This window comes from Eleginops maclovinus, chromosome 22, assembly GCF_036324505.1.
Source record: "Eleginops maclovinus isolate JMC-PN-2008 ecotype Puerto Natales chromosome 22, JC_Emac_rtc_rv5, whole genome shotgun sequence".
In the NCBI taxonomy this organism is placed as follows: Eukaryota; Metazoa; Chordata; class Actinopteri; order Perciformes; family Eleginopidae; genus Eleginops; species Eleginops maclovinus.
Genome location: NC_086370.1, coordinates 13137462 through 13157567, shown reverse-complemented (window position 1 = coordinate 13157567; position 20106 = coordinate 13137462). Strand labels below are relative to the sequence as shown.

Genomic DNA, 20106 nt, shown 5'->3' with positions numbered 1-20106 from the left:
AAGGAGGAGGCGTGGTTGTTATATGAGGCAGTAACGTACAACCGTTTACTGTCATGGTGTCATGCTGTCAACGAGGAACGTCTTCTTTGTTACGTATAAAGTTCTCATGCTATGCGTATGTGGCTTAAAAGATGTAAAATATGTTAAAGTTATAGTAGAAGCGGACAATATTCTTTAAATGCGATCAGCAAGTCAATTTCCCATGATGCTTAGCGACAATATGTAAATCAGAGACACTATTGGCTAGAACCAACCTATCACTGTCTTCAGATGGCTCGCCATCTACACACTCTTTACCCCAGTCTTTCATACTTTCGTTTTGCTGTCAGGCTGATAAACACTTAAAGATTAACATATTGTAGTATATTCCATTTTAGTGCCTGCATAATAATATGTTGATGCACTACTGACTTATATAGCACTGAAATCTAAAATGAGCCTTGCTTTAGGTGGATAAACTACACTGAGCTTAATAATGCATAGTATTAAAAGAATAGATGCTATCGTTCTTTTGGATTGTTTCAAAGAAACTGTATGGCAGGAGTGTATACTGAGTGTATTTCCTTTTATGATTAAAACAGTATGAAACATAATATTCTGTTGAAGTTAGAGGGAGGTATTCTGACTAACATCCTTCTTTTGCAATTTCATATAAAAAAAAATGTGAGAAGCAAAAATGTAATGCATGATGATAATCATTTTTTCTTCTGCTGTTTTTTTTCTGCAACTCCCAAGAGAATTTTGAACCCAGAGTTTTATAAACAAGTAATTTCCTGTATGTGTGCAGACAGTTGTCTGGTCTACTGGGTGAATGTAAATAACCACATACTTTCTACTTTTAACAGATTAACACTTCAAGAAAAAAGTCAAACCATTTGAGACACACTTCGTAAATTTATTCACATTCCATCATGCATAGTTTGTCAGCAGCATTGTTTTACGCTAAATATTTAATAGCAGTAAAATAAATAAGTCTTGGTTACAGCTAAAACTCCATAATACATATTTAAGTTAAAACATGAATAGCTTACCATATCATGCTGTCCCATAAATTGTCTTACAGCAGTACATGTATGTATAGACACATCATGGAATCACAAAGCTTACAGATAGTGTAACTCTGATAAGGCACTTGTTTAAAGTTTTATCTCTGACTCCTAAATCTTTGGTCAGTTTCTACATCTTCTGAGGTTGGGCTGTCACTGCTCCATACTGAGTCCAGCTCCAGTCCTGATCCTGGGCAGAAAACAAACACATTTAAAATTTAGAATTTTCTTCATCTATCATGTAATAAACATTTTCATGCCATTCACAAAACTTAAACCTTGAATTTCATTGTATTCAAGTATTTGTAGCATACTCAATTGCTAAAATGACTGACGCAGCTGTAAAAAACAACATACAAATACGTGAGTTATTTTAGGGATCTCCTGTGTAACATACCATGACACTGTGCTCCAACTCCTGGGTGGCGTCTTGCAGCAGAGAATTAAGTTGACTCAGATAGCGCTGATTCTCATCCAGTAACTGATGAACCGTTTCACTGAAACACACAAAACACATTTTGTTGAGGGTGGAGGAGTTTAACCTCTGACATAATAAGTGCCAAGATTGTACACTAAAGAAAACAAAATAAATATATTTCAGGAATGGTGAGGGGTCCATATCATTGCCTTCAAGTCAAAGTTATTAAGGAGATTATTATGAGTCTTGCTAACTTGACAAGCTGCAAAACTTTAGGTGCATGGGGTGACCTCTTGTGACAACTTTGTGACTATACAAATCCATCAACTGATTAAAAGAGACTACTGAACTCATTCTGCACATTGTAGATTCAAACTGTGTATTCGAATATTAGTGTTTTAGATCTTACCTTTCAGTGGTTTGTTGTACAGGTGACTGTGAAGAAGAATTGTTCTGGGCCTAAAGACACAACAATACACTTTTTTAGCTACTATATTACTTGACATACACAATAAATACTGTATTGCAGTATCACCCCTGAAGCTTTGAAATGGCTGATAGCTAAGAGTATCTGCTGGAGTCCCTCTTGTTATAAACTCACACAGGCAATCTTGAGAAGGTACCAGAACTCCTTCTGTCTCTTCATTTGCATCTGCATCACTGCTGCCTCTGCAGTTTTTATGTTTACTACGGCCCTTTCCAACTTAGGAAACAGATCAACGATGCGTCGCTTACACACCAGAATTGTACTGCAGAATAAAGGGGAAAAAAGAGAAGGATGATGTAAACCACAAAGGACACAGGAACTGTAAAATGATTCCTTAGCTGTGCTGAACTTGTGTTGTATATTTGCATGTGTGTGTGTGTGTCTGTCTTCTTAGCTAAACTTCTGTATAATTACCTCAGATGAGTGTACAAGTCTTTCAGCACTCTGTCCTGGTTCTGAACTGTTTGGAGTATCATCTTCACCATGTCCGAGCTGTCACTGTAGCCATGTGGAGGATCAGGACCTGTACACATACTCTTATGATCACTCCATTTAAATAGACACAATTTATATCTATAAAAGCACAGTTACGCCTGTCAGGATAACCCCTTTTGTTTAAAGAAGATTGCCCCAGAAATATTCGCGATAAAGGATAGTCATTTCATTTTGGGACCATTGTAACACTTATAAGACAATTATATCAAAGCATAATCAATCAAGAACAAGAGTTATGAACTTTAACTTCATCGCAATAAAAATGTGTGCAAAATATGTAAATATCCTATAAAAATGATATATTCCAATAAATACATAAATCGAAAGAAGAATTGTGCTCTGTTAAAAGAAATGCCCTATGTCTTTGCTATGCCGAAATCCTTCTGTTTATTGTGGCAACATGTTAGCTAAAATGTTGGTGCCATTCTAGTGTAAACAAGCAAGTATGTAAACACAACAGGGTTAAATCTAGTCTGCTAAATTGATTGTTGTGTTCACATATTGTAACTATAATACTTGATTGTTATTGTTAATATAATAATGTAATTATCTTGACAGGTCTAAATGCAACCTACTAGTATCAAGTAACAATCACTATCAGACTGCACTGTAATTGGCTATAAACAAAACAAGAGAAGGCTCTGTAATTCATGACCAGTACTTTAAATGTGAAATAATTTGTACTAACTTTTGCATTTAGCTTTCAGTTGCTTGTAGAGCTCAATCGCCTTTTCCTCACTGAAAAAAATGAAGACATAGAGTTAACTTTAGCAGACCACAGTTTGATTCATACGTCTGAGGTCTGTCTTTACACAATCTGTTTTAAGACAGGCTTGAGAAAATGTGAACTGTTTTAAGGGAATGAATATAGCATTTATGTAACAAAGATACTGACAGTTGTTCCATTACATCCCCTTGTCTTCTTGCAATTGGACTCCTCTGCAACTCCACAATCTCAGAATGTAGGGCTACTATATCTTCATCCAGATACCCCACATCTGCAACCTACAGCAGAAAACATCCTTAGCATGTTGTGTTTTTAAATAAATGCAGCTAAGTAAGAACGGTCCTACCTTTGTAAACTCATCAGCCTTCTCTTCATTTTCCTGCCAGGTCTTCAACATTTTTTCCGAAGCTTCAGAAAAACACACAACAAGAAGGGAAAGTTCAGTGAAGGCTGCCTTAAATGTCTTTGCTCATGTATCACAGCATGAGATTAAAATCCACTCACAGACACCAATGCTTCTCTGCTTTATATACTGCTCCAGGTCGTGCTGGATGCTGGTCTTAAAGAAAGCAAGTTTGGCTCGCAGCTGTTGAGACTGGGAGAACAGCAGGTTCTTGTACCGAGTTAGGTTGGTGTTGTAGCGCAGCAGGCTTAGCCTACAAAAACATAAACACAAGTCAAGTTTTTTTCACAGTGTGGGTGTATGTTTTTGTTTGTGTGGTTGTGCACATACATGGCTGCCCTCTGTCCCTGGAACAGGCGAATGTAGTCCTCCTTCAGTCCGCAGATGTAGCTGACTGCTTCCCCCCACACCTTTCTCAGTGCAGACAGTGGGAGCTGCGTCTTAGTCTCCCGGACTGAGGCGACACACAATTACCACATTAAATTAGTAAGATATAACTAAGTATTTGGGGGTTATAACATTAACAAAGATCGTGCACTCAAAAAAACTCATTCTAAACTGAGAAGGAAAACTAAATTTTACAATTTAACAATGTAAATTCACAAGATGTTTATCAGTAATAATCTTATTTGCTAAAGATCTAGCAATTTATTTTACCATTTCGTTTTTTACAAATGTGACAATCCTAAGTTTTCTGGGTTTTTTTCAATTGACAACACAACATCTTTTTACAGTTTCATATACAGTTACGTATCTCACCTATAAAGTTGACACTATCTGGCAGAGGTCTGGCAGTCAGCGGTCCTGAGTACTTGGTCAGGCTCTTATCAAACAGAAAGACTATGGAGCTGTCCCAGCCTCGCTGAAAGCAGAGAACAAAAAATCACTGATTCTCCCAGAGAGAAACAAACAATCTTCATATATTCATTTCTAAGTATATTCATCAGCACACATATTGTGTCATTGTAAGATATTACAGAGCGTCTTTCCTTTATTTATTTTTCACTCCACAAAGCTAAATGTTTACTGTAATGCAGCTGTGCAAAAAAGGAATTTTAGTTACCATAAAAAAGAATAACAGTGTAATCCACAATTAACCAAAGTTTCAACACAAACACAATATGTATTTAAATATGGAGATAAACATCAGTAGGACATCTATGCGTACATACTTGTGGCTGGGTATGTTTGACATTAGGTATTTTTTTGTTTGTCACATACCAATCCCTCTGGCAGACAGTGCGCGGGCGGTCTGCGTGGATCGAGGGACATTCCCGTCTCCAGCAGCAGCTCTTGACTCAGGGGGGGAATGTGTGTCTGTGTGTTTGTCTCCAGACAGAGCTGCAGGGAGTGTAAGCTCTCCTCCGCACCCAAAACCAATGAGTGCAGCTGGGCTGACGTCATGTCCAACACATGAATCACCTGAAGATAAAAAGACACGTAGCAAGGAGGGTAGCATTGTAGTAACTGGGAAATGTTTGTATTGTAACTATATTGCCTTGTTTGTATGCTGCTGCAACATAAAAATTTCCCAAATTGGGATCAATAAAATAATTCTATTCTATTCTATATAAACAATAACAACGCACACAATACCTCCTGGTTAAATTGTGTTTCAATTTAAGGATCATATTATTTACCTTCATGTTGAGAATATTCTGTAGAGCTGTGTAGCATGAAGGCTTGTTTGTGTCAGGATCGAGACCCCCACCACGTGTCGCAGCATCCCACAGTAACAGCATCTGTAGAAGTGACTCCACTGGTTCCAGCATCGGCCTGTAAACACACACACACACACACACACACACACACACACACACACACACACACACACACACACACACACACACACACACACACACACAAGTTATTGCATGTATTTAACTAAGAATGGGAGACACGTGACTGGTGTGTAAAAGGATCTTTTTTTGTCTGTACCTGCTGAGATTGTTGGGATACGGGAGATGTGCGGAAAATCGGACTTCTCCATTCATGTCCTCTACTGCTATGATGTCTTTGGGACCTTTGTTCTTGACTTTACTTGTCCTAAAAAAACAGAAAAACATGCAACCTGAGATTAAAGGTAAAAAGCCAACAAACTGAAAACCAGACAAATAGTATTTTTCAAACAGGTTTAGAAAAGAAAATCTGTATGGATCATGGAGCATCAATAAAAATCATACCACCATTTTTGTATCCTGTACCTGTAAATCCTGGCTTGGGTTGAATAATTAAATAATAATTATTCAACCCAATAATTAAATAATAATTATTCAACCAATAATAATAAAATGATAAATAATTTGAAGATAAGCATCACTGCTTTGTTGACTCACCACTGTACAGGCTGCATGTGGTGTAAAAAGGGACGAAAGCCACACGTGCATTCAAAGATCACTGTCCCAAAGCTCCAGTAGTCCACAGTCACAGTGTAGGGTTTACTCTCAAAAAGCTCTGGAGCCTGGCACAAAAAGAGACATTTTTAAAACAGGGCTTGATTGTTGACTATTAAACGACAGCAACATTTCTTGCAGAGCAATGCACAACTAATGCCAGACTTACCAGATACTGGAGAGTTCCAACAAAGGATGTACAGAGACTGCCCTGATCGAGGTCCTTTGCATAACCCAGATCTATGATTTTATGCACAAGCTAGAAGGAAACAATGTTTTTATAATGAGAGTAAGTACATTAAACCATTAGATACATGACAATGAAGATTACACATGATCCATGCAAGTAAAAAACAAGTTCACCTTTCCTCCAATCTCCTGCAGAACTATGTTCTCCGGCTTTAGGTCTCTGTGAATGATCTTATTTTCATGCAGGTACTGGATACCAGCACCTATAAAGAAAACCATTTTGTAAACATTTATGCATCAATTTGGATTGACATGGGTTAAAGCGAAAACTGAGGAAACATTACCAATGTCACTGATGAGCATGAGGACTTCACTCTCCTTCAGACCACAACAATTTTCTGGTTTATTCAATACCTAAACAAAGAGGAATGGAGGTTAACATTGCAATGTTTGAAAACACAACACATTGTTTGGGGTCTCTATAAAATACCCACATGGTACCTTGCGTAAGTCTCCTCTTGAGCAGTACTCCATGGCCAACAGAGGCAAGTCATTTAAAGCAATGACGCTCAACTCTTCAGGAACTTCTCTGGCCTCAACAACATTCACGTGGTTCAACCTATAACAGAAAGAGAGCCCAACATGCCATCAATGGTTTGACAACAAGACAGAGAAGTTTGTCTATAGGCTGCTGTGTGGACAAAAGTGAATGACTTGCACTCACTTCTTCATGATCTGAATCTCTCTGCCCCAGCGATCTTTGTTCTTGGAGTTCAGCTCCAGGCGGCAAAGCTTCACTGCAATCTTCTCCCCAAACTCCTGCTCCAAACACACAGTGGGAATAAACGATATGTCTGCAGTTTATATTCTCCTTAGCATGAATGATAGAGGGCTGAACTTACTAAGTGCTGGTACAGGTAGACATGTCCAAAGCCTCCCATCCCAAGTCTCTCCTTCATCTCCCAGGAGCCACACAGCTGGCTCTGTTTGAGTGCAGGCCGCTCCATAGTGTTAGGTCTCCTGGAGTCTGTTAGAGACCTCAGCTAAAAAGGGTCAAAATACAAAACATGTCATTCCTCAAAAACATTACTGCAGATCTTCAGCAAGGGTTCTGTTCTTAAAGCCTCTTTTTAATGCATCTACACATTGGCCTATGCAAGTTAAACAGTGTGACTTTTAGAAGAGAAATGTTCTTTACTACTTATGAGTAGGCATTATAATAGTATGTCTTCATTTCAAGTATCAGCAAACCATTTCCCACTCTACCTAACTTGCAAACATATATGTTCACTCTATTTTTCGCTGTTTTTTGTAATATTGTATTGTTTTTTATATTATTTTTTGAAATATTTGTAAATCATTTTTTGCATTATGCCTTTAATCTCATGTTCTGCTCTTGAAATTGCACATGGATCGTACTGTATGGTTGAGTAAGCTGTCTTAGTCAAACAATAAAAGAGCCTATTTTGGGGGTTGGATAGCCAATGTTACAATGTAATGCATGTGTGATAGATAGTCACATAACTTAGACACAGATAGACTATGTTGAACAAAAAGTCCCCTAATAGCAACATCTCATACCACAAAGATTATAAACTCACCCGAAGTTGGTAGATGTCTTACTTTAGTAGTCAGAACATTGTTTTTCAGAGTTAGCTAACCCTGTTTTCGTTTCGTTTTCTTACATAGTGTGTCAGCAAGAAGGTTTAGCCGGCGAACTTATACCTTCACTGTTTATAGTCCATTAACGCGGCTTTAAAATATCATTTTAAGGGTTGTTTTGTTGTAGGTTTGCGTGGAAAGCCAGTCGATATCTGAACGAAGTGAAAGTGTAGTAGAATGACAGATATGGTAGTTATGCGCATGCGCGTTTGGTCTGGGCTTTTTTCTTCTGCAGGACTACTCCCTCTGTTGGGGGATTTCCAATGTCACCCACATCCTGACAAGTTGACAAAGTGTAAAACTGATAGATTAACTATCAACAGTGTGATGAATAGGCCTATCAGGGTTCTTTCTTTCTTTCTTAATTCCTTTCTTCCTTTCTTCCTTTCTTCCTTTCTTCCTTTCTTCCTTTCTTTCTTTCTTTCTTAATTCCTTTCTTCCTTTCTTCCTTTCTTTCTTCCTTTCTTTCTTTCTTTCTTTCTTCCTTTCTTTCTTTCTTTCTTCCTTTCTTCCTTTCTTTCTTTCTTTCTTAATTCCTTTCTTCCTTTCTTCCTTTCTTCCTTTCTTTCTTTCTTTCTTTCTTTCTTCCTTTCTTTCTTTCTTTCTTTCTTTCTTCCTTTCTTTCTTTCTTTCTTTCTTTCTTTCTTTCTTTCTTTCTTTCTTTCGTTTTTTATTTGTATTTTCTAAATCCTGGACAAGGTCTGAATGTGTTCACTAGATGGTGCCAAATGCTCATTGGCACAATAATAATCAGTTGGTCCTTTTTGAAATGTTACATACCATTATCAACACCTCCTTTCCCAGAGGGACAAATGCACCAAGAATAAATATGTACAGTAAAATAACAAATAAACACAATAAAATCACCGCAGTTGCTCTGCTTCTTTGAGTAACAATTTATATTTTGCACTTTGAAACTTTTGGACCATTGGCCTGTGCCTGGTTGACCCCTTCAGTAGATAGTTCTTAAGAATCAGTCTGTTGTTAATCCAGATTCTCAAATATTTGTAACATTAAACCGATATACAGTAGATCCTTGAGTTTTGGTTGCAGCCATTCAATCATTGAACAGAAAGGTATTTAAATAGGTAACTTCCAAGCGTGAGAAACACATGCCAAGCTTTTACATTTGTTTGAACATGTTTTAGGACCAATAAATCTATTAAACTATGAAAAAACTATGACACATTTTTGGTATCAAGTGTATAAATCATTTTGATTCTGTGTTAGGCAGTTTGGGGTTTCAGAGGTTTTCACCAATAAAGGAGAACTCATGATTTCTCAATCGAGCAAAAGATGAGCTCATGAGAAAATGTGACAACATGGTCAAAGCAATGATTAAATGCTGACGCAATGAGGGCCAGTGCTGTTATTGGTAACAATGTCTACCATCTTCCACTGTCTCTGCTATGCTTGTTCTCCTCTGTGAGAAAATATATTATTGAATGATTGAAGACATTAGTTTTTATGTCCAGCAGTGACTCAGTCAGTAGGGGCTTGGACTGGGAATCGTAGGGTCAAGTCCCCGAACAGACTTGAAATACGAAAAGTGGACTGCTACTTGGAGAGGTCCCAGTTCACCTCCTAGGCCCTGCTGTGGTGCCCTTGAGCAAGGCACCGGACACCTCCAATCGCCCCTCCCCATTGCTCCCCGGGCGGTGCACGATAGCTGCCCACTGCTCCTAGTACTAGGATGGGTTAAATGCAGAGGACTAATTTCACTGTGTGAGCTCTGCTGTGTGCATGTATGTGACTAATAAAGAGGGTTTCATCCTCCGAATCTGTCTATCTATTCTATCTAGTTATTTGCTTAGCAATATTTAAACAATGAATGACATTTATTTTAATTATATATTAGTTTGATTTTAGATCCCTTTGCTTTTTCAACAAGTTGCACCAAAAAGTTAATTCTGTTTATTTGTAGATTATGAAGGTGTCATGGAATCTAATGTTCTGACTGAAATGAGCTTTAGGTTACAATCAACCGAGTGAAAATGAAACAAAGTTCAATGTATGCAGACAAGGAATTATTCTTGAACTCAGTACCCTGAAAGAGGAAGTATCTTGTGGTTGAATAGAGAAGAAGAAAAAACATTTAATCTGAATTTTTATCTGAGTGACCTTTAAGTGTCAGATGATTTAAGTGTGAATAGATCCATCCATCCATCCATCTTCTCCCGCTTTTCCGTCAGGGTCGCGGAGGTAACAGCTCCAGCAGAGAGCCCCAAACTTTCCTTTCCCTGGCCACATCAACCAGCTCTGACTGGGGGATTCAAAGGCGCTCCCAGGCCAGCGAAGAGATATAATCCCTCCACCTGGTCCTAGGTCTACCCCTCGGTCTCTTCCCAGCTGGACATGCCTGGAACAGCTCCCTAGGGAGGCGCCCAGGTGGCATCCTCACTAGGTGCCCGAACCACCTCAACTGGCTCCTTTCAACGCGAAGGAGCAGCGGTTCTACTCCGAGTCCCTCCCGGATGACTGAACTTCTCATCTTATCCCTAAGGGAGATGCCAGCCACCCTGCGGAGAAATCCCATTTTGGCCGCCGTGTGAATAGATTGGAGTGTGAAAATGGTTTTCCGTCTATTTACCAGGTATTCTCTCTTTACACACAGTATTGTGAAGAGCATAATGACTTGCAGGGTTTTACACAGAGAAGTTTTGCACTAGCTTCAACATCTAATGATCAGAATTCAAAAAGTAAATTGACTTCCCTTCCTAGAGTTGACAAAAAGTTCCTTATAGAAGATTAGGTGACCATCCTCTGATGATGGGAGTGGTCAATTCTGTGGAGTCTAATTTAATTTGAGATCTTATTAGGCATAAATAAATAATGAATCCATGTCTCATGTTCTCCTTCCTATTTTTCTCTACATTAAGACAGTGTGTCCGCCCACTGTCTCTAGAAATATATACATGTTATGTGCAGGATGTACAATCATTGAACAGAAAGGTATTTAAATAGGTAACTTCCAAGCGTGAGAAACACATGCCAAGCTTTTACATTTGTTTGAACATGTTTTAGGACCAATAAATCTATTAAACTATGAAAAAACTATGACACATTTTTGGTATCAAGTGTATAAATCATTTTGATTCTGTGTTAGGCAGTTTGGGGTTTCAGAGGTTTTCACCGATAAAGGAGAACTCATAATTTCTCAATCGAGCAAAAGATGAGCTCATGAGAAAATGTGACAACATGGTCAAAGCAATGATTAAATGCTGACGCAATGAGGGCCAGTGCTGTTATTGGTAACAATGTCTACCATCTTCCACTGTCTCTGCTATGTTTGTTCTCCTCTGTGAGAAAATATATTATTGAATGATTGAAGACATTAGTTTTTATGTCCAGCAGTGACTCAGTCAGTAGGGGCTTGGACTGGGAATCGTAGGGTCAAGTTCCCGAACAGACTTGAAATACGAAAAGTGGACTGCTACTTGGAGAGGTCCCAGTTCACCTCCTAGGCCCTGCTGTGGTGCCCTTGAGCAAGGCACCGGACACCTCCAATCGCCCCTCCCCATTGCTCCCCGGGCGGTGCACGATAGCTGCCCACTGCTCCTAGTACTAGGATGGGTTAAATGCAGAGGACTAATTTCACTGTGTGAGCTCTGCTGTGTGCATGTATGTGACTAATAAAGAGGGTTTCATCCTCCGATTCTGTCTATCTATTCTATCTAGTTATTTGCTTAGCAATATTTAAACAATGAATGACATTTATTTTAATTATATATTAGTTTGATTTTAGATCCCTTTGCTTTTTCAACAAGTTGCACCAAAAAGTTAATTCTGTTTATTTGTAGATTATGAAGGTGTCATGGAATCTAATGTTCTGACTGAAATGAGCTTTAGGTTACAATCAACCGAGTGAAAATGAAACAAAGTTCAATGTATGCAGACAAGGAATTATTCTTGAACTCAGTACCCTGAAAGAGGAAGTATCTTGTGGTTGAATAGAGAAGAAGAAAAAACATTTAATCTGAATTTTTATCTGAGTGACCTTTAAGTGTCAGATGATTTAAGTGTGAATAGATCCATCCATCCATCCATCTTCTCCCGCTTTTCCGTCAGGGTCGCGGAGGTAACAGCTCCAGCAGAGAGCCCCAAACTTTCCTTTCCCTGGCCACATCAACCAGCTCTGACTGGGGGATTCAAAGGCGCTCCCAGGCCAGCGAAGAGATATAATCCCTCCACCTGGTCCTAGGTCTACCCCTCGGTCTCTTCCCAGCTGGACGTGCCTGGAACAGCTCCCTAGGGAGGCGCCCAGGTGGCATCCTCACTAGGTGCCCGAACCACCTCAACTGGCTCCTTTCAACGCGAAGGAGCAGCGGTTCTACTCCGAGTCCCTCCCGGATGACTGAACTTCTCACCTTATCCCTAAGGGAGATGCCAGCCACCCTGCGGAGAAATCCCATTTCGGCCGCCGTGTGAATAGATTGGAGTGTGAAAATGGTTTTCCGTCTATTTACCAGGTATTCTCTCTTTACACACAGTATTGTGAAGAGCGTAATGACTTGCAGGGTGTTACACAGAGAAGTTTTGCAGTAGCCTTCAACATCTAATGATCAGAATTCAAAAAGTAAATTGACTTCCCTTCCTAGAGTTGACAAAAAGTTCCTTATAGAAGATTAGGTGACCATCCTCTGATGATGGGAGTGGTCAATTCTGTGGAGTCTAATTTAATTTGAGATCTTATTAGGCATAAATAAATAATGATTCCATGTCTCATGTTCTCCTTCCTATTTTTCTCTACATTAAGACAGTGTGTCCGCCCACTGTCTCTAGAAATATATACATGTTATGTGTAGGATGTACACACTAATGTTGTAGGAGCAGTGAACAAATTTTAATGGTTTTATTGGGCTTGTTATATCAAAAATATTGTAATAGTATGCAATAGTTCACATGGTAATTCATGCATGAGGCCTATAACAGATACTCATCAACCTCTCACCCCTCTAATACAACTGTGAAAAATAAAGAAAATCTAGAAGAGATTTATAACAGCAAGTTGATGCCAGGAACTCAAGTGTGTGTTGTACGCCTTTAGGGCACAGGTGTCCAGTCCAGACTGGGGGAGGAGGAAAGCTTGCGTCAAAATCAACAAACCAGCTGCCTTCGACCACAAATGTCCCGGATTTCCCTCTGTTGGCAAATTTCTCTGTAATACGTACTTCTTTTGGTGAAACACCTGTGTGAAGTTTTAGATAGACATTTATCAGAGAATGCTACATGGAGTCAACAAATGTATTCATTCTTTTTTTTATGAAGTAAAAGTATGTTGGCTTGATGAATGTCATAGGCATTTACTCATCGTGTAAAATTCTCCGGTCCGCAAAGCTGGCACAAAGGTGTCATATCTGACCATTGTCAACATCAAACAAGAGGAAATGTGAGTAACACAGGCGTCAGAGCATTTGGTGAGGTATTCTTTAGAAATTCCCCTCCAAAATATATAACAATGTCTAGGGAAGTTGTGCAAAATGTGGTTGTGATGTGCTCTATCACATGTTGCTTTTTTTATGAGTTGGTAAATGTTAGGCAGGTAAAGGATAAAATGAAAAGTCAAATACTGAATCAAACACTAATTTCTGGGACTTCAAACTATATTTTATAATATCCTAAACTCACTTATCTAGGAATAAACTTTAATTCCTTAATTTTTCAGGAATAGGTGCTTAACGGAAGGCTTGATTCATGATGATGCTGTCTGCATGTAGTCACAGGCGGACGATGATTCAAGAGGATATATAACTCAGTTAAGATGAACTGCAAGGTGTGCTTTTGTAAGGAGTGAGATCACTTCTGTTTCACTTACAAACACAGCCAGTCTTATTTTTCAGAAATGTGTGAATTAATATATTAAAATATAAGTTAGCTAAGGGTATTCCTTGTTATATAGAGCCAATGCAGGCAACAACAAAAAAATAAATGTACTAATGAATCATGTGCCATCAACCTACTCAATTAAGCATCTGTATAATTGAATGATGAAGAACCCCTGAGCATAGTGGTGTGTAAATCAAAGAAATATCTTAACATTTGTTGAAATTCCCCTCCCTTGAGTCTGACCAAACTGGAATTGGTGCAAAAAACCGTAAGAAAGGTTTTCTTCAAAGTAACGATGCCTCCAAAAAAAAAAGTGTTTCCATGGAAAATTGGACGAAGCCTGTACATAATACATACAGTATGTATCATTGCCACGTGGAAACACATTTTATATCATTTCCTGCAGGACAATTTCAAGGGAACATGTGGAACTCATGAATTAAATTCTAGTTTTACTGAATTCATGAAGAGCACTTGAGTTTGCTTCAATGTTAAAGTAAAACAACATGCAGTACATTTGTACATTAGAGCTTCATATTATGCAAATACCTAAATATGATGTTTCTTTTTTATGATATGTTGTTGTCTCTAATTCTCACATTTCTTAAACAGGAGGAATGTTCAAATACTATTTCATTCATGAATCTCAAACCTTGTACTACTAGCTTTGAATGTTGTATGATGTGCTCTTCTACACCTACAGCTGCAGCAGTTGTTATTGCACGCATGACCAATTTAGGATATACTATTTTGAACATATCAGTGCGGTTTAAGGGGAAGGAGTGGGTTTTGGCAGTGTGTGTGTCACAAGACATGACAAATGATTTGGTTAACACTTTGCTGATCAGCAATTGAGTTCCAGTGAAGTTTTCATATTTCCTCTTAAACCCCTCCCACATGAAGCTGAGTGTTTTTAAATGGGAGGTGATGTAAGGAGATCAGCACTGCAGCAGCAGAGAGACTAACAGAGCGAGTCCTGACAGGAGAGCATATCAGAGGATACAGAGAGGAAACAACAGTCACTTCAACTGGAAGAAATAACAAAGACCTTCATCTGGATTGCAATTGTGGACAGAAAGGTACATTTATGTTTTTAAGCTGTGGCATTCAGCAACATATAAGAAGTTACTGTATAAATGGTTGGTCAATTCAAGTTAACATGCACAACTGTGTATCAAAAGTTGAGTTGTACAAATATAACTGTTTTCTTTTATCCTTATCAAGTTGATTCTGTGTTAAACTAGTGCAATGTAGGCCTAATAGTGTCAACATGCCATGGCGTAATCAACTTAAAAAAGTGATATTTCAATCACTGCACAGATAGAGACTATTACAGGACCAAGTGCATGCAATTAGCATCATATATCTGTTCTTTTCATATTAAAATATCGACAGCACAGTTTTTTCCCAAGCAATAAATATCAATGTGAAATCAGCAGAAATGTGAAAGCGTGTGAACTGGTGCACAAAAACCCAGACACAAAATCACATGTCAGGAGACTCACTTGTTTCTGTCCTGTTATGTCGTTTAACATTATCTCCTAATAAGGGCACAGGAGTTTCAAACTAACCCTGTTTTTAGTTCCTTGTCTGTAATATTCATTTCCTTTTTTTCAGTAAACCTCCAGAAGAAAATATCACCATTAAAGAGAAGTGAAACCAGACGTGAAGATGAACCTTTTCGTCATCCTCGCTGTTTTTGCAGCATACCATTTCGATTTGGTAAGCAATGACAAAAGGAAGTAATTTAATAGTCATACCAAGGGGGTACGAAAATGTCTTAACCAAGCTTGTTTGTGCTTCTTTCAGACTTTTTCTCAAGGATGGTCACCTAAACGCCGAGGCAAAAACAGGGGTAAGTCAACTGTCAGGGCATCGCTTAATATTCTGCATTTGTTGTATCTGCTGAGAGATATTAAATGTTCTTTGAAATGATCCTTTAGATATGTGTCTATCCGGGGATGGGAGCAGTTACAGGGGATTTGAATCTGAGTCGGCTTACGGCAGAAGATGTCTCAACTGGAACAGGATTTACATCCTTTCAGGAGCTTCAAAGGAACTTGGGGACCATTCTTACTGCAGGTAAACTTAAATTAATAAACAATCAGGTTTCAGATGTGTAAAAAAAGGGGTATAGCGTGTTTAATATTGCTTTACTTGAATGCTAGGAATCCTGACAAGAGCTTGATGCCATGGTGCCCTGTCCATAGAGGAAGGAGGATTGTGAAAGAGTTTTGCCACATTCCCAGATGTAAGGTTCAACTGGGAATTAAAAAAACATTGAAGTATTGTATTTTTAATATTATTTCTCTTACAATCTCTGTTTTCTGATCCTATGCAGGCTCTACACTGACAGTGACACCTACACCTCCACCGGCTGTGGATACAGGTAGCTTTATTACTAAAACACTATTTTTTCTCACTGTCATCTTGTGATTTCCTTCAGTATCACTCACTGATCCATCCTGTGTGTCCCTGCAGAACTGACATGTGGTGAGAGGACTGAGCGAAGGCGAAATAAAATTGTGGGAGGTTCATTTACACCCATAGAGTCGCACCCTTGGGTCGCTGCTCTCTTTCATCGGCGTAGCGGTTTCCTCTGTGGTGGCTCTCTCATCGCACCAGGCTGGGTTCTGACAGCCGCACACTGCTTCACTAACGGGTGAGAAAAAACACAATGCATAATTTCCTCCACTGCAATTTCTCATAATGGTAATATGACTCATATTGGTATGTAATACACTTGTTTGTTTTTCTTTCAGAGAAGCAACTCAAACCCGGCATCTGTCTGTATACCTGGGGAAGACTGCCCTTAATGAAACAGATGCTGACAGGGAACAGAGCTTCACTGTGGAAAAACTGATCATCCACAAACAATACAATGACGCCAACTATAACAATGACATAGGTGTGCACAATTGACCTGTGATTATGTGTGAGAGTGAGACAGGAACATAGTCATGTGGGTGTGTTGTGTGCAGGACTCATAGCTTTGTCTTTGGGTTTTAGCACTGTTGAAGATCAAAAGCAGAAATGGAGGAAGTGCGGTGAGGTCAGCATCTGTACGCACGGTGTGTCTTCCTCCTGCTCACACTCAGCTTCCTGCAGGATTTCAGTGCAGCATCGCAGGATTTGGGTGGGAGAGAAACTGTATGTATACTGCAAAACCTCTAACCTACAGAGTCATGTCTGATCCTTCAGCCATTTCCCTAATTCTTACTTTTGTTTGCTGCAGTGGCGATGCGTTATTCACAGTACCTAAAGGAGACCAAGGTGCAACTGCTCCCTAAGTCTGATTGCACAAGTAAATCGCACTATGGAGATATGATCACCGAGAACATGATCTGTGCTGCTAGCCCTGACTGGAGCACCGACTCCTGCAAGGTGAGCAAAGAACCCAGTGTGAATGAATGTCTTAAGGCTTTAAACGTTTGCACCAATAAGTGTTTAAAGAACAGAACCTAAAGGAAGTTGAAATGTAAATATACAACATGTTTCAAGCTTCAGTAGCATTTAAGGCCTGCTCCTTCCTCTCCCTAAAGTTAGACTTAATATGTCTTCTGTCCTCAGGTTTGTTTTATTTTTAGTGTTCAGATTTTGGGATCTTATTTGAAATGTTAACGTTCTAATGTTTTTTACATCATATCAGGTTGTTTATTGTCATGCACAACAATGACAGAGAAGCAATTGTTTGCAAAACATATTTCTCTGGTCCCTCCAAAATGTTCATTTGATGACTTCATCACTTGATTTATAGACAGTTGGTGTCCATACAAGAGTTCACAATAACCTACTTTTTAAATGTATCTGTGAACACTGACTGACAGTTCCTCCCCCCTCAGGGTGACTCTGGTGGTCCGCTGGTGTGTGAAGCGGCAGGGCGGTTTTTTCTGTTTGGCGTGGTGAGCTGGGGCGAAGGCTGTGCCAAGAGAAACAAACCAGGAGTTTACACTCAAGTCACCAACTACAACAAGTGGATCGCAGAAAAAACCGGGCTACCAGATAACACCAAAGGATCACTCTATCCCCAAAAATGAAGCTGTGGCTGATACCTTTCGAGCCATTCATTCTTTAGATGAAACTTTGGCAGCAGTTAATGTTCAATCAATATACTTTGCAGAGATATTTATTGTTAAAGTTTTAAATGAATGTTTTTTTTAAATATATTTTATTGTATATAGTGTATCCTTTTTGTAATGCTGCTTTTGCATCAAGAGGATAAGTTTATTTATGTAATTAATTTAAAAATAATTTAATATAAAGGCTGGCCTTGCTATTGAGTGTTTTATTTATATAATAAACAAAGTATTTGAAAAACATGTTTATGTTTTCATTATTCTCCAGGAATAAAATGTGTAGGTTTTTTGCATGCATACTCTTCATGATTCAAATCATGAAGTTATTACACACAAACTTACTTTCACAGGGCCACAGTCAGCGAGCTTCTGCTAGAGGACATAAATGTGTGTCTTACAATACATATATATATATATATATATATATATAGCTTACCAAATTAACTGCAGTAATTGAAAAATATAAAGCCTAAATTCAGTTCATTAGGTACTGTAGTGAATGTGTCCCTAAGTTAAACACTGGAGGGCACTGTTTGGTAAAAGATAACCTACAGGATGCTCATGAGTTTCAAACAAACTGAAAATCACAAGTATTTGAGTATAAACAACAATGACATCCAAACTGAGTGAATATTCGTATTACCGAACACAGTTGTAGGTTTAATCTACACTTGTTACTTTTCAGAGACTACAAATGCAGCAGTTTTGACTCAATTACTAACAAACTTCCATGTGAGTCCGACTAGAAAGACTTGATATAATACAATATTCTATTGATTCCTGGGCTTTTGTTCTTGTATTTCTCTGCATGAATAATTCCACTAAACATCTAGACTATCCAAAAAATGCAGCAGCAGATTCATCTCCCTATTCTGAAGTTGGAATAAAACAAACATATGGCGGCTTAGCTTGGATGCTGTAAATAGCACATGGGACAGAAATCTAACCTTTCTTTGCTTGATTTCAATTCCAGTCTATATGTGCATTTTAAGGACACAACAAGTACTGCATGTAATTCTCACCTAAGCTTGAACCCTTAAAAGTAAATTTTACAAACAAACACAGAATTGGTAGAGTCGAACCTCAGGACAAAAGAATGAAGATGAATCAAAGAAACATGTTGATGTTTATCTGGTATAATATATTGTTTACCATGGACACAATATCAGTTTAGTGTGTTAGTGTACTAACTTCTGCTAATTAGCACTGAAATCATACCACAGCTAAGACTCATGGGAATTGTACTGGTTTCGCAGGTAGTCTTGGTACTATGTGATAAGCTATACACTTTTTTGACAACTTCAAGTAATGGCGGTGCTATGAAAGGAAAATGAGGGGCTCACCAGAGTTGTTGGACATACTGTAAATGTGTATCGCTATTGTTTATGCAACATGGTGTGAATAAAAGGAGCTCTGTGAAGAAGGCCGAGCATCAACTCTTGTCAGATTACTTATGACTCCAAGGAAAGTCTCAGTGCGGCGAGTGTTTACATCTGCAGTTGTCTCCTGACTCGTACTTCTCTGTCTAATACCCCATACCTCCAACACCTACACACCACTTCAAAAAAAGTCACAGGAATGCTGAGCACCTTTGCACCAATAATGACAAACAATTAATCAATGCAAATACCTACCTAACAGCAACACACAGAAATGAACGATGTATTGTGGACTAATCATTTAAAGCATGCTACATTTTAGTGAACTGAACAACCACAATCTAGCTGGTCATTATGACATTGATAAAAGCATACTTCAAACTTTGCTAAGTAACTTGCTGCAATGCTTTCTATCAAAGTCTGTTTGGACAAGTGCACATATACAGATAGTTCACAGCAGTGCTACTGGAGCCTGTAACAGTTCAGACTATTCCTCCTCGATTACTCACAGAGAGTAGTTTACTTTTATGCTCCTCTGCTCTGCCTCTATCCATATATGGATTTGAGATGCTGCGAGTATGAGACTTACTCCTCTTTAAGGACAATTCCTTAGGACGAGGAGAGATGAGAAGAGAGGTGAGGAAAGGAAAGGAGAGGAGAGGGGACAGGTTGAGAAAAAAAGACAGAGAGGATAATAATGGAAACAAAATGAAAAGAGAGAGAGCCCCTGTGGAAATGGAGGCAAGGGATAAAGGGGAGTAGATGAAATTAAATGACACAAAACGAAACAAAAGGACAGGAGACAAGCAAAGAGAAACAGGGTATTTTCTAACAAGGTGGACCAGAGAGTCCAGTCTCTCTGGTTTGGAAATCTTGGCTACACCCAAATTAGAGAACTTTTTAACGGACACGGGGTCTCAGGAGTAAAATACCACTCTTTATCTGCGGGGGTCCCTAACACACATTTGAATCTGGGGTAGCAGACACACACAAACACCCATAAGT

The 20106-nt window shown here is 38.8% G+C and overlaps 2 protein-coding genes across 3 annotated transcripts; one reads left to right on the top strand and one right to left on the bottom strand.

Annotated features, from left to right (window-relative positions):
• Window positions 1-874: 874 nt before the first annotated feature.
• LOC134858473 (inhibitor of nuclear factor kappa-B kinase subunit alpha-like) lies at window positions 875-8012 on the bottom strand. Of its 2 annotated transcripts, XM_063874396.1 has the most exons (22): window positions 7760-8012; window positions 7061-7201; window positions 6883-6977; window positions 6660-6777; window positions 6503-6572; window positions 6333-6421; window positions 6139-6228; window positions 5913-6037; window positions 5515-5622; window positions 5217-5352; window positions 4798-4998; window positions 4336-4438; window positions 3907-4030; window positions 3678-3829; window positions 3520-3581; window positions 3342-3451; window positions 3135-3184; window positions 2366-2474; window positions 2066-2213; window positions 1874-1923; window positions 1444-1543; window positions 875-1236 (listed from the first exon to the last, which is right to left on the bottom strand). In XM_063874396.1, exons 2-22 carry the CDS (start codon window positions 7163-7165, stop codon window positions 1177-1179), a joined length of 2205 nt encoding a protein of 734 aa, XP_063730466.1. In that variant the 5' UTR covers window positions 7166-7201; window positions 7760-8012; the 3' UTR covers window positions 875-1176. The 2 variants fall into 2 exon arrangements, with proteins under 2 accessions (XP_063730466.1, XP_063730467.1); XM_063874397.1 differs by lacking the exon at window positions 7760-8012 and having other exon boundaries at window positions 6653-6777.
• A 6560-nt stretch (window positions 8013-14572) lies between these two features.
• On the top strand, window positions 14573-17963 carry plaua (plasminogen activator, urokinase a). The gene is made up of 11 exons (XM_063874429.1): window positions 14573-14725; window positions 15264-15368; window positions 15456-15501; window positions 15590-15728; window positions 15815-15897; window positions 15988-16035; window positions 16128-16308; window positions 16409-16554; window positions 16656-16796; window positions 16882-17030; window positions 17489-17963. Exons 2-11 carry the CDS (start codon window positions 15318-15320, stop codon window positions 17681-17683), a joined length of 1179 nt encoding a protein of 392 aa, XP_063730499.1. The 5' UTR covers window positions 14573-14725; window positions 15264-15317; the 3' UTR covers window positions 17684-17963.
• Window positions 17964-20106: the final 2143 nt, after the last annotated feature.

Coding starts and splice junctions, on each gene's coding strand:
- LOC134858473 (XM_063874396.1), bottom strand. CDS start 7,165: ATGGAGCGGCCTGCACTCAAACAGAGCCAGCTGTGTGGCTCCTGGGAG. Junction 6,778..6,882: donor GAGATTCAGATCATGAAGAA/GTGAGTGCAAGT, acceptor TTTCTGTTATAG/GTTGAACCACGTGAATGTTG. Junction 2,214..2,365: donor GACTTGTACACTCATCTGAG/GTAATTATACAG, acceptor TTTATTCTGCAG/TACAATTCTGGTGTGTAAGC.
- plaua (XM_063874429.1), top strand. CDS start 15,318: ATGAACCTTTTCGTCATCCTCGCTGTTTTTGCAGCATACCATTTCGAT. Junction 15,369..15,455: donor CAGCATACCATTTCGATTTG/GTAAGCAATGAC, acceptor TGCTTCTTTCAG/ACTTTTTCTCAAGGATGGTC. Junction 16,036..16,127: donor TCCACCGGCTGTGGATACAG/GTAGCTTTATTA, acceptor GTGTCCCTGCAG/AACTGACATGTGGTGAGAGG.